General features: G+C 33.2%; 1 protein-coding gene across 3 annotated transcripts in view; it reads right to left on the bottom strand.

Moving 5' to 3' along the window:
* Positions 1-12445, bottom strand: part of LOC106468987 (calcium-transporting ATPase sarcoplasmic/endoplasmic reticulum type-like) — a 43103-nt gene that overhangs the window by 15581 nt on the left and 15077 nt on the right. For all 3 annotated transcript variants that reach the window (XM_022397384.1, XM_022397383.1, XM_013929441.2), the window contains exons 4-11: positions 11546-11631; positions 10633-10699; positions 7759-7931; positions 7021-7114; positions 6310-6440; positions 2490-2578; positions 1462-1564; positions 674-931 (exon numbers count right to left, since the gene is read on the bottom strand). In XM_022397384.1, coding sequence (XP_022253092.1) covers positions 674-931; positions 1462-1564; positions 2490-2578; positions 6310-6440; positions 7021-7114; positions 7759-7931; positions 10633-10699; positions 11546-11631 — 1001 coding nt within the window. The remainder of the gene's footprint in view (positions 1-673; positions 932-1461; positions 1565-2489; positions 2579-6309; positions 6441-7020; positions 7115-7758; positions 7932-10632; positions 10700-11545; positions 11632-12445) is intronic.

Genomic DNA, 12445 nt, shown 5'->3' with positions numbered 1-12445 from the left:
AGATCATTAACTAATCTTAAATCTACCTTACAGACCATTAACTAATCTTAACTCTCTCTTACAGACCATTAACTAATCTTAAATCTACTTTACAGACCATTAACTAATCTTAAATCTACTTTAGAGAAAATTAACTAATCTTAAATCTACTTTACAGAAAATTAACTAATCTTAAATCGACCTTACAGAAAATTAACTAATCTTAAATCTACCTTACAGACCATAAACTAATCTTAAATCTACTTTACAGACCATTAACTAATCTTAAATCTACTTTACAGAAAATTAACTAATCTTAAATCGACCTTACAGAAAATTAACTAATCTTAAATCTACCTTACAGACCATAAACTAATCTTAAATCTACCTTGCAGACCATAAACTAATCTTAACTCTCCCTTACAGACCATTAACTAATCTTAATTCTATCTTACAGAAAATTAACTAATCTTAATTCTACCTTACAGAAAATTAACTAGTCTTAATTCTACCTTACAGAACATTAATCTTAACTCTCCCTAACAAGACATTTCAACTCACCTTAACTCTCTCTAACAAAACATTTCAACTCACCTTAACTCTCCCTAACAAAACATTTCAACTCCACCTTAACTCTCCCTAACAAGACATTTCAACTCACCTTAACTCTCCCTAACTAGACATTTTATCTCACCTTAACAAACATCTTAGGGCCAGATCCTAAAGGAACAGATTTGACAGGAATACAGTATGAGCTCATAGATTTGCGATCACGGGAAAACTCCAGAGTAAATTCTTTCTTCCACATAGCTTGAACACCATGGTTTACGGCTAAAGCAGCATCTCTCCTGGTTAGGCCAGCCTTTTCAAAGTTGAAGGGGTTCATCTTTTCCGAGAGAACAATAAGGGCTGTTTCTGTTGCTTCACCAACCTTTTCAAACATTTGCTTGTACTATGAGAAGCAGAAGGAAATTATAAAAACAGGGTATATATAGAGGTGAAAAAAAATACATCGCATTAAAATATAGAGGATTATCTTAATTTTTTTTGTTGCTCATTTTAACTTGACAAAACATGTGATCCTATAATGAAGCGTAAATTGATTTAAATGTTTGTAATAAAGTTTATGTAACATCTTACATTCCTCATGGTGAGCAGTAATTCTATTTTTTGCCACAAAAAAGCATGATGAAATTGACATTATAATTCTCACACAGAACCTGCTTTAATCTGCTGTCATTTTTCAAAGTCAAATAAAACACTACAAAGCTGTACATGTTCGAAATAAGAATTCAAAACAATTAATATCAAGAGCCAAACAATCATCCGTATGCTTAATTTTGGCTTTTAAAGTAAAATTATCATTCTAACTGGTTAGATCTAAGTATGATTAGGCAATGAATACGTCTCACGAATCCTCATTCATACGTACTTACGTTAAACGACACAGGCACGTTTTGAAGATAGGAAAAAGTTGCGTACCTCGTTATAATCAATACTGGAATCATTACACATTGAACATATTGTCGCTAATTCATACAAAGTATCATAGTCACTGCATCGAACTTTACTTCCATTTTTGAAGCTGTGAAGAAAGAGATAATTCACATTACCGAGTATGTTAAAACATTAAACAAGTTACAGAAATACTGAAACTTTTACAGTACACAAGTTCTGATTTTAATAACTACAACGTTTACACCCATAGTATCAAGTTGTCGTCAGGTTAGTGACTTGGAACAGCGGTTCTCAAACTTTCTTGTTCACGTACCAACTACAACGTTTACACCCATAGTATCAAGTTGTCGTCAGGTTAGTGACTTGGAACAGCGGTTCTCAAACTTTCTTGTTCACGAATCACCTGAATTATTATTATCTCAGTGGACCACAATGTGATCTATACACTATGCTGTTACTTCCTTTTCCTAATCATGCAGCCTTTCCATAGACCACAGATTAACAACCCTGACCTAGATGATATATAAATAGATAAGTCTAAACAATATTTAAGGGTAAACTTGAAAGATGGTAAGGCTGTTTCCTCAAATTGAATTGACAGTAAAACCTGAAATTTCTGTAGATGCCTCAGTTGCTTAGAACATATCAAAGTTTATAGCATATACCCCCCCCCCCCAAAGTGCTTGAATGTGTCAATCTCATATAGCTATAAGAAACTACTTGAATTGTTTGCAAATTTGATTATATCAAATGATGTTGAAAATATAAGTTCTAAATTAGGTAACAATGAAACAATATAATCAAGTTTGACTACTAACTAATTTTTTGGCAGTAAATCAGACACAAAGAAGTCCAACATAATATTAACAAGCACGTTTTTCCCAAATGACATAAGTTTTATACTTGTACCTCACTTACACAAACAAATCGTTGAATTGCACTGTAATAACTTTTATACGACACATGAAACATCTTTCACTGGACTTAAACGTACTATCAGTGTTTAGAGAAAAGTTGTACTCCAAATAACTATAAAACCAATTCATACGTACATTTCTCCTATTGGCTCGTACGTGGATCCTGTTGCTTCAAATTCATGCAAGGCAACATCATCATCCTCTACGCGATTAATGATGAAAAACTGGCGAAGTGAAACAGAAATTAAATTTAATACTTTAAAGCTTAGAGTCATAAAATGTGGTTATTATTATTATAGTAAACATTAGTTCGTTTTAATCTGTTCAAGCATTTTTTTTAAGTGTTGAAATCTAACAGTGCTCCATATAAACTTTTAATATAATGACTATTTTACTCTTCTAAATAAAGTGCAATGCTGGAAATATTTTGTTTGTTTATTTTGAATTTCGCGCAAACCTACACAAGGGCTGTCTGCACTAGTCGTCCCTCATTTAGCAGTGTAAGACTAGAGGGAAGGCAGCTAGTCATCACCACCCACCGCCAACTCTTGGGCTACTCTTTTACCAATGAATAGTGGGATTGACTGCAACATTATAATGCCACCACAGCTGAAAGGGCGAGTATGTTTGGTGTGACGGGGATTCGAACCCGCGACCTGCGGATTGCGAGTCGAGCACCCTAACCACCTGGCCATGCCGGACCTTGCTGGAAATAAAAGCTCAGTGCTGAAAAGTTACATATTTTATGGTTTCGGTGATATTTTTTTTCATTGTTCAACTGAAGTTTTGCTGTGTTTCTAGGTACTTACTCTTCTTGTTTCTATTAAGGAACAATTACAATGTAAATTTAATACAGTAGGTGTTACGTTGATGTTGATCGATAAAATCAGACTGGTACAATTTTCAGTTCAGTAGTAACCCTAAACTACAAGTAATCACTTTATAACTCATCAGTTAGCTTATGTTGAGAATAATCTTCCATAGCTATTATCCACAATACAGCATGTTAGTTACTACATCATGATTACCCTTTGTGATTAATAAAATTCCCATTTTCCAAATATCTAACACAAAAGAAAAGGAATTTCTGAATTGTATTACGGAGTGTGAAATGAAACCATGACTATATAAGAAAGAGTGCTGGTTTAACTTTTATGGGAGGCTCCTCTATGCATGTTCAATTTCTTTCTTTACTGACCAGTTTTAAATACTGGTCTAATTTCAAACTAGACTTTTTTAATGTGCATGTGGTGGTTAAGTTATCATTTATTAATTTAGAGTATGCCTGTGTTCAAGGTGATTTACAGGGTTTCCAAGCATCAAAATCTAATAGTCCACATATACAATATTAAAGTACAACAAGTCATGCAGCTCCATCTCCATTCCCCCCCCAGTGGCACAGCGGTATGTCTGCGGACTTACAATGCTAGAATCCGGGTTTCGATACCTGTGATGGGCAGAGCACAGATAGCCCATTGTGTAGCTTTGTGCGTAATTACAACAAACAAACCATCCCCATTCCCACACACAAACACTGGAAACAATAAAATAAAAAGGTAAACAAAGTGCAAACAGAAAGGCGACTTATCCTAAAAAGCTTCAATCAAATTAGTAATAATGATTGTGGAATTTGCAAAGAAAGCATATACATATATATATATGCAACATATCAAGCAAACTACGCAGATCAACAACACACCAGACCGTGAGGTACACCCACTGCGAATGAGCCACCCAGCAACAAAAGTTGAGTACGAGTCATTTGTACAGAAAAATTAAAAGGGTACTAAACTTACTGAAATATCGTTTCAATTTTTTTCATACGTTTTTTTACGTGCATTCTCTAACTGATTTTGGTGGGTCATTTTGTGTAATCTCAGCTCTTGTTGCAGAATCCTTAGCACTGAATAGATTAGTATGAAAGTTTTGTAGTAAACAAAAAATCAAAGGGTGACACGATCTTTCATGTGTGGAGCTATACATTTTGAATTATCATACTCATAGGTTTATAAATAATAGTACTATCATAATTGTAAGTGAGAAACACAGCTTTTCAAATGTTGTTGTCATTGACACTTTAACTACAAAGTTGAGCACCCACCACTTCAAGACTAAAATCAAGAAAACTTTTCTATAAATCAATGAAAGTAAACTTCAACATTAAGGAAGCTTGGAGAGAGGAATAGAGGGAGTACCCTCCCAGGGGTGGAGACCTGGTGGGGGACCCCACTGAGCCACTGCCCTGTTTCTATCACCTAACCAGAAAGCAATGGACACAGGCAAACAGGTTGAGGTCAGGCCGTGGAAGAATAGAGGCCAACCTGCATCGCTGGGGTTATCGTGAATCCCCTACATGCCCAGCATGTCAGGAATCCTCACAAGACACAGAACCATCTCGTGTTGCACTGTCCGGTTACTGCGGTGCCGGGAGGATATGGTACAATCCATGAAGCGGGCGAGGCATTCATTGACTGGATCATGACTACGAATTTGGAGGTGTGAGAAACAGTTGCATTTTATGAGGCAGTCACTACTTTAATAAAAGATGCCGGTGAAACATTAAGCTTAATCCTATAAAGTAGAAATATTTATGCTTATGAAATGTAATGATAAACTCTTAAAACTATGTTTTGTTTAAAAATTTCCATGAAGTTCCCATTGAGATATAATAACAGCAATGTTTCATATCACATGCTGCTTTTGTAACTACTTCCTCATTGACAATTATCCTCATGACCACAGCTACACTTTATTGCCCAAAACCACTATTAAGAAGCTGGACATACCCAAAACCCCTATTAAGAAGCTGGACATGCCCAAAACTACTATTAAGAAGCTGGACAATGAGGTTTACGTCTTGCAAAACTTTACACAGATCCTCCACTGTACACCAATGTTGGCTTCCAAGACCTTGTCTAAGTAGACCAAAGTCCATTGGAGGTGCATCAGGAGACCTGACAGGTATGTGGTTGAATGTGATTGCCGTTTCTTTAGCCACCTGTCTATGTTCTGTTTCATGAATTGAATTTTGGTTAAAGAGTTGTCTTTCATAGCCACAGCCTTCATTTTGTAGGTGAAGTATTGTCCAGAATGGTTTGGAGTGTGAATTTTGGAGTCAATTTTTGTCTTTTGTAGTCACAACTTTCATTCTGTGGGTAAAATGTTGCTCCAGAATGGTTTGGAGCATGATTCTTGGGGTCCATTTTTGTCTTTTGGCATTACAGTCTTCATTCTGTGGTTAAAGTGTTGCTCCAGAGTGGTTTGGAGCGTGATTCTTGGGGTCCATTTTTGTCTTTTGTAATCACAGTCTTCATTCTGTGGGTAAAGTGTAGCTCCAGAGTAGTTTGTTAATTGTATTTTACTTCTTGTACCAGTAACTGCTGCCACAGAAAGAAGTAAGTTGAAAGGATAATAATTTACTGGACAATTCTACACTTGTTTATGTTATGGATAACACACCTGATAAATAACATTAAGTGTTGATTTCATCAGTGGTGAGAGTATGCTCCTGCAGCCAAAAGGGAGCCTGAAAGGCTTGACAAACTTAAGAATTGCCAATAAGACGGGAGTAAATGTCAGGGACTGAATTACTTTTCATGTGAGGGGTATCAGCGGGTGTCATAAACAATAATACTTCAAACTATGACATAAAAACAATGTTAAAAAGCATAAATTAAAACAATGTTATTAATATAAAGGACCTGACACATTTTGGCAACCCTTGTCTGAGAAGAAGGCAAAACAGCCAAAATGTGTCAGATCCTTTACACCGATAATAGTGTTGTAATTCATGCTTTTTAACAGGGTTTTTGTGCCTTAGTTGGACAGATTTGAGCATTACATATATATATATATATAATATTCTTCTTTGAAAGTTTCTATCTGCCTTAGAAAATCACGTTTTTTGTATGTATATAAGATCAGCTATTGTACTACACAAGTGTACTATACTTACCCTAGAAACCGACATCTGGTTAGTAGTCAGAGTTCCAGTTTTATCTGAACAGATAACAGAGGTACAACCTAACGTTTCCACCGAAGGTAATGATCTCACTATAGCGTTCTTTTTAGCCATTCTTCGCGTTCCTGAAAGGTAAAAAAATCTTGGTATGTACTACTTGTACAAGAACTTTGAGGCTCATAACATACATTCATTTTACAAATATTGTACGTGTAAACTCATCACTTTATCAAAGAAACTCCAACTTTTAACACTTTCAAGCAGAAGCTGTGAAACAACACCATTTGAATGATAGGTCCATATATTTATATACAGTTTACTCCACATCTAAAATATTCAAACAAAAACGTTTACGATAAAAGTTGAGCCACTTTATCAAAGAACACATTTACAATAAAAGTAAAATAACAACGCTTTATATTTTATTTTAAGCTTGTTTTCTGGTTCTTTACGAATACAAATTTAAAGAACTTGCACTACTGAAATAGTTTACTTGAATTTCCACAAAGAAAAACCTTTACTTGGTGTTTAGAAACATTCAGCTGACAAACGTAGTTACTATTAGGTCTCAGAATTAAGCCTTTCTATATTTAAGATGCATTAAGCCACTATAATCAGCTCATCAAGCATCCCTCAAAGTTACAGCACTAATATTTTAAATTTCAAGAGTTTTCTAAAGATTAGAGACATTGCAATGAAACTCACCTAACGCTAAACACGTTGTAATAACAGCAGGCAGACCTTCTGGAATGGCAGCTACAGCTAATGCAACAGCAATCTTGAAATAGTAAATGGCCCCCTAAATTGAAAATAAAATCAATATGGGATTAACTAAAAACAATACAAGATTATATAAGACCAATATGGGATTAACTCAAAAAAATACAGGATTATCTAAAAACAATACAAGATTATATAAGACCAATATGGGATTAACTAAAAAAAATACAGGATTATCTAAGATCAATAGGAGATTATCTAAGACCAATAGGAGATTAACTAAAAAATACAGGATTATCTAAGATCAATATGGGATTATCTAAAAACAATACAGAATTATCTAAGACCAAAAACAGGTTATCTAACAATAATACAGAATTATCTAAAACCAAAAAAAAAGGATCATCTGAAATAATCATTTTCATTTTTTTGTGTTTAAAATGTAAAAAAGTTAACTTCAAACAGTGATGGTTAAGTACATTTATTCAGATAAAACCCATAAATAATAATAATAAAACAAGATTAAATTAGTGTTAATTTTGATTAAAGTACAAAGTAATTGTATATGAAAATCAAAAAAATACAACTAGTGTCAGTAAAAGTAATTAACATTTAAAGTTTTCTACTTTTGTAGAGTTCAAACGTGCTAAATCAATCATGAGTCATTATTTTTTCCACCAGTAAGATTTACATTTCAAGAAATGGTATTAAACAAGTACTTACCTTGATCCATGATCCACCATGGGCTGGATCATTAAAATGGCCAATATTAATAGCCCAGACAGCCACACAGATCACTGAGATCACCTTGGATAACTGCTCACCAAACTCATCAAGCTTTTGTTGCAAGGGTGTCTTGACCTCTTCAGTCTCAGACATTTCTATTCGAATCTTACCTAAATGGAAAAGGAAAAATTTAAATTACAACTGTAATTTTTTTAATAACAAATAAAAACTGATTAGAAAAAAATATATTAACATAACTAAAATAAATGACATTTGATAAAGAATAATCAAATGCATGGTCAATGTTCAGGCACTTCAAATTCTGGATCTTTTTTTCTTAACAAACAGAAAAATTGGTTCTATATACAATACCCACCAAAATCTCCAATGATCAATACGCATTTGTCACCAACTATACTAAAATGACTACTGAAAGTGTTCTGTTTCAAGAGTAAGGAAAATCAAAATTAACTAACAAAAATTTTTAATTCTTGCTTTTGAAGATCATATCTCATGCTGTGTTGTAGTCTGCAGAGTGCATAATTCTTCTCATGCTCAAAATTTGCTGATGTCATGACAGTGCAAATTGCAATGTTAAGCTTCCCTTAGGTGATGTAATCTTAGTGTCTACTGACTGACTGACAGACAGCACACTATGGGGAAAGTGGTGCCAGTGGTTAAAACAGGTGACCCCTCCAGGCAGCCTTTGGCCCCCTTTCAGGGAAATTAGATTACTAATTTTTTCTTTAATTTTTTCAGTTACTTACTTTTTTTTTGTAAGTGAAGTTGGATGCTTTTTTTTTAATCAAAAGAATGTATTTACTTTGATATTTTTATTATAATTCTGAAGAATTTAACACAGTATTATCTCTTATTGGTTAGGATAAAAGAACTCAGATTTTTTTCCCCTCTCAACATTCAAAATGAAACAGGGAAATTATTACACCAATCAACTACAGGGGCACTCAGTAGAGTGCATACCTCAGCCATGCAGCAGAGATCATATTTGGCCCTAAAAAAATATGAAAATGTGTCCGTCGTTATCGATGGACAGACCATTTTGGTAAGACAAATGAGGAATAATATTCTACATATGTCTACGAAATTTCATGAAAATCTGACTATTTTGGATTGAATTATAGAGTAAAAATAGTGTGAAAACTCAGTCCCCTTCACCTTAGCCATCCAAACGAACCACTTTTAAGTTGATTCATATCCAAACGTATACTAACTTTCTTCCAAATCCATTCAGCTGTTTTCAAGAAATCTTGCTGACAAACACACACACACACAGAGGAGTGAAAACATAACCTCCATCACCTTTGATGGCAAAAGTAATAATATAGTTTAAGTTGAGTGCTAAACAAATATTGAGTATATAAATGAAGTATTTTTCAGCCAACCTCATTACCAATCATTTTCATAATGACTATTCTGTTAAATAGTAGAGGATTGTGTTGCTGTTGTTTTTAGCACAAAGCTGCACAACTGGATATTTGTGCTCTGTCCACTGCAAGGAATAAAAACCAGTACTGTAAGTCCATAAACTTACCACTGACCCATGGGAGGGGACAAGAAGATTCCACAGTCACAGCTAGACAGACAGATATAAATAAAGATTGAACTTGGGGAGGAATTAGTTGCTGAAATATTATTGGCCCTTTTAAATAGTGACTTTAATCAGTTTGACATTAGTAATCATAATGGAGACTAATTACTATAAATAAGTTATTTTTCAAAATTGATTTGTACGTTGCATATTATAAGTTTAAATATTTATCTCTGCTGTCTGGTCACTAGTCACTGTAATCAGTGTTGTGGTTATGGTCTGGACTCTGGAATATAGCTAACCGGTACATTTGTAAGTTTTCATTTTTTGAAAGAAAGGGACTAAGTACTAAAATTGTATTTTTATTACTTTTCATTTAATTCATATATCGTTCATATCACACGATGTAAATTATCAGAGCAATTACTAGTAATTGTACACTTAAAAGAATTACTCCATAAACCAGTGATTTTGATTTAAAACTCAAGATGGAATGGAAACTAAAATTAACGTCAAATACTCAAAACTAAAATGGAAACTATTATTAAATAAGCAAAACGAAATTCAAATTAAACCTTAAAATATGTAAACACCAAAAATAAAACTACTATTAACAAGCAAAACGTAATAAAAACTAAAACTGAAATATCACTGTAAATAAATACATGAGCTGCAGGGCAAAATGATACTAAACAGAAAGATGATAGCCTAAAGTTGTAACTATTATCTACAAAGAATAATGTAGTAGTACCCAGGTCAGTGCTGGAATACGACTCCATCCTGGAAATATGTAGATTAGAAAACATCAATAATCATGACCGAGGAGACCTTATAAAGGGGTTTGCTAATGGGATGTATTACTGATACTATCTAGTGAACATATTCAACCCTAGAAATATTACAGAATACTACAAATATTACAATACTTTTTTTTTAATTGTTATTATTTTTGTGCTTAATTTTAATTTTATTAATGATTTTTAATTAATTTTGTGTATCATACATCAACTTGGAATCTGAAACTTGGAAGGCAATGGACCTAAACTGAGCAGGCAAGGCCTTCTAAGCCACCACCCCCCCTGTGTTATTTGCCCCCACTTTGAACCCCATAGTAGAACCCAGGTATTTTATGCTAGAATAACTAAAACACATAGAAAAATTAATAAAGCAACAGTGATATCAGTTTATTTATTTTTATCAGATGTAGGACTGTAAACAAAACAAACATATAACAGTTTCTTTACCGCTACGTGAGTACTAGCTGTAAACAAACAAATACAATGAATACTTGTAGTATACACTTCTACAGAGAATAAACTTACCGATAGCAGTATCCAAACCAGTTCCAATTACGATTCCTCGAGCCTTCCCTGATGCAATATTAGTACCCTAGAAAGAGTTCAATCATTAAAGGACACACACACTTCTGTTTGGACCTCAACAGTAATTCTTGAAGATCTAACTGATCTTTTCCTCGAAATCTTTTTAAAACACAAATAAATTCGGTAACTAAAAAATTAACTTTTTTTTATTTTTCATCCTAATCAAGGTAATTTTATATAAAAGTTCACAATTAAAAATTTAGCCCAACATTTACAAAATAATCACAAGTTTTAAAGCATTGTCTAAATAAATATCGTAATTCTGTCAAGTGTTGCACTTCATCAAATAATAATTAACTAAACGAATAATTTTATTTGAACAATTACCTATGCTATGTTCAATTGGTAATTTTGTTAAAAATTAAATCCCAATATTTATTTTACTTTACAATATTTTAGATGAAATTGCAAGAAACCTGAAGTCGCTAAAGTAATTTTAATTTCTAAAAAAAATAGAAGAAATTATTTAATCCTAACAGCAACAAGTTATATACATAAAAATGTCCGTTTAAAATTGTGTACTAGAATTACATTGCTAATCCTAGGAGAACGTTTGTAGAGTTGTTGTTTTTTTTATTAGCAAAATACCTCACGTGCTAATGTCGAGTCATAAACTACGTTTAGTAAAAAATCATTAATTCTACTCTGGAAAGATCAATATACCTTAGGTATTAGAAAACACACTTTCCTCATCGTACCTTGGAAAGGCTATGCTAACAACAGGGAGGGGTTGCAATTAAAAGATGCCATGTTACTATGAAAAACTGGTCTAACCCCGAGCAATTGGCCAACAAGATAGATAGAGACTGTAACATGCCACCCTTTCCCCAAACAAATTTAGTTTTATGCTTACGGAGAAGATAATATTTTTTTTGTCTTGATTAACAGCCCTTGGATCTGGAATAGAGTCAGTATGCTTGATCACAGACACAGATTCACCTGCGAAAAGAAAGTACAAATAAAAACATAACGATACACAGAATTACCAAAGATTATTAATAATGATATATAAATGAAAATTAAAAAATAATTTATTCTAATTATCAGTAAAAAATTAAAGAAATGTTTTATTAACAATAAAAATATTATAATATATATTATATTTTCATATTTGCACTTAATTCACATATACGTAAAAATACACGTAACACACGGTTTTAAAACTTAAGTAATCGAGTGAAATTTCTACTTGGAGATCTTGCTTTATGAGGAAAAACGTGATATTTTTATAAAACTTTTATTATAACGAACAAAAAATTTTCAAAGCTTTCAGAAAAAAATATGGTAGTCTCTGGATTTATTTCCCTCTTTCACGAAGCCTGCTAGTGTACCACTAAAAGACCACTTTAAAACGGTGTATTTGTTTGAAGTTACTACTCCAGTAGCCAGGGTAAATGGTAAAATAAATGTTCTAAATCACAATTTATATATTTTTCACATGATTTGTTTTTTTCCAGAAAACTGATAATTTTGTAAAACGTGCCTGAAACTTAAATGTATATTTACGTCTAATGTTATAAACAAACATTTTGTACAGCTAAGCAGTATTTCCATAGAATTATGTTTGTTTGTTTTGAATTTCACACAAAGCTACACGAGGGCTATCTGCTCTAGCTGTCCCTAATTTAGCAGTGTAAGACTAGAGGGAAGGCAGCTGGTCATCACCACCCACCGGCAACTCTTGGCCTACTCTTTTACCAACGAATAGTGGGATTAACCATCACATTATAACGCCCCCACAGCTGAAAGGGTG

This window comes from Limulus polyphemus, unplaced genomic scaffold (genome assembly GCF_000517525.1).
Source record: "Limulus polyphemus unplaced genomic scaffold, Limulus_polyphemus-2.1.2 Scaffold3250, whole genome shotgun sequence".
In the NCBI taxonomy this organism is placed as follows: domain Eukaryota; kingdom Metazoa; phylum Arthropoda; class Merostomata; order Xiphosura; family Limulidae; genus Limulus; species Limulus polyphemus.
This window is presented reverse-complemented; position numbering and strand designations above follow the sequence as displayed.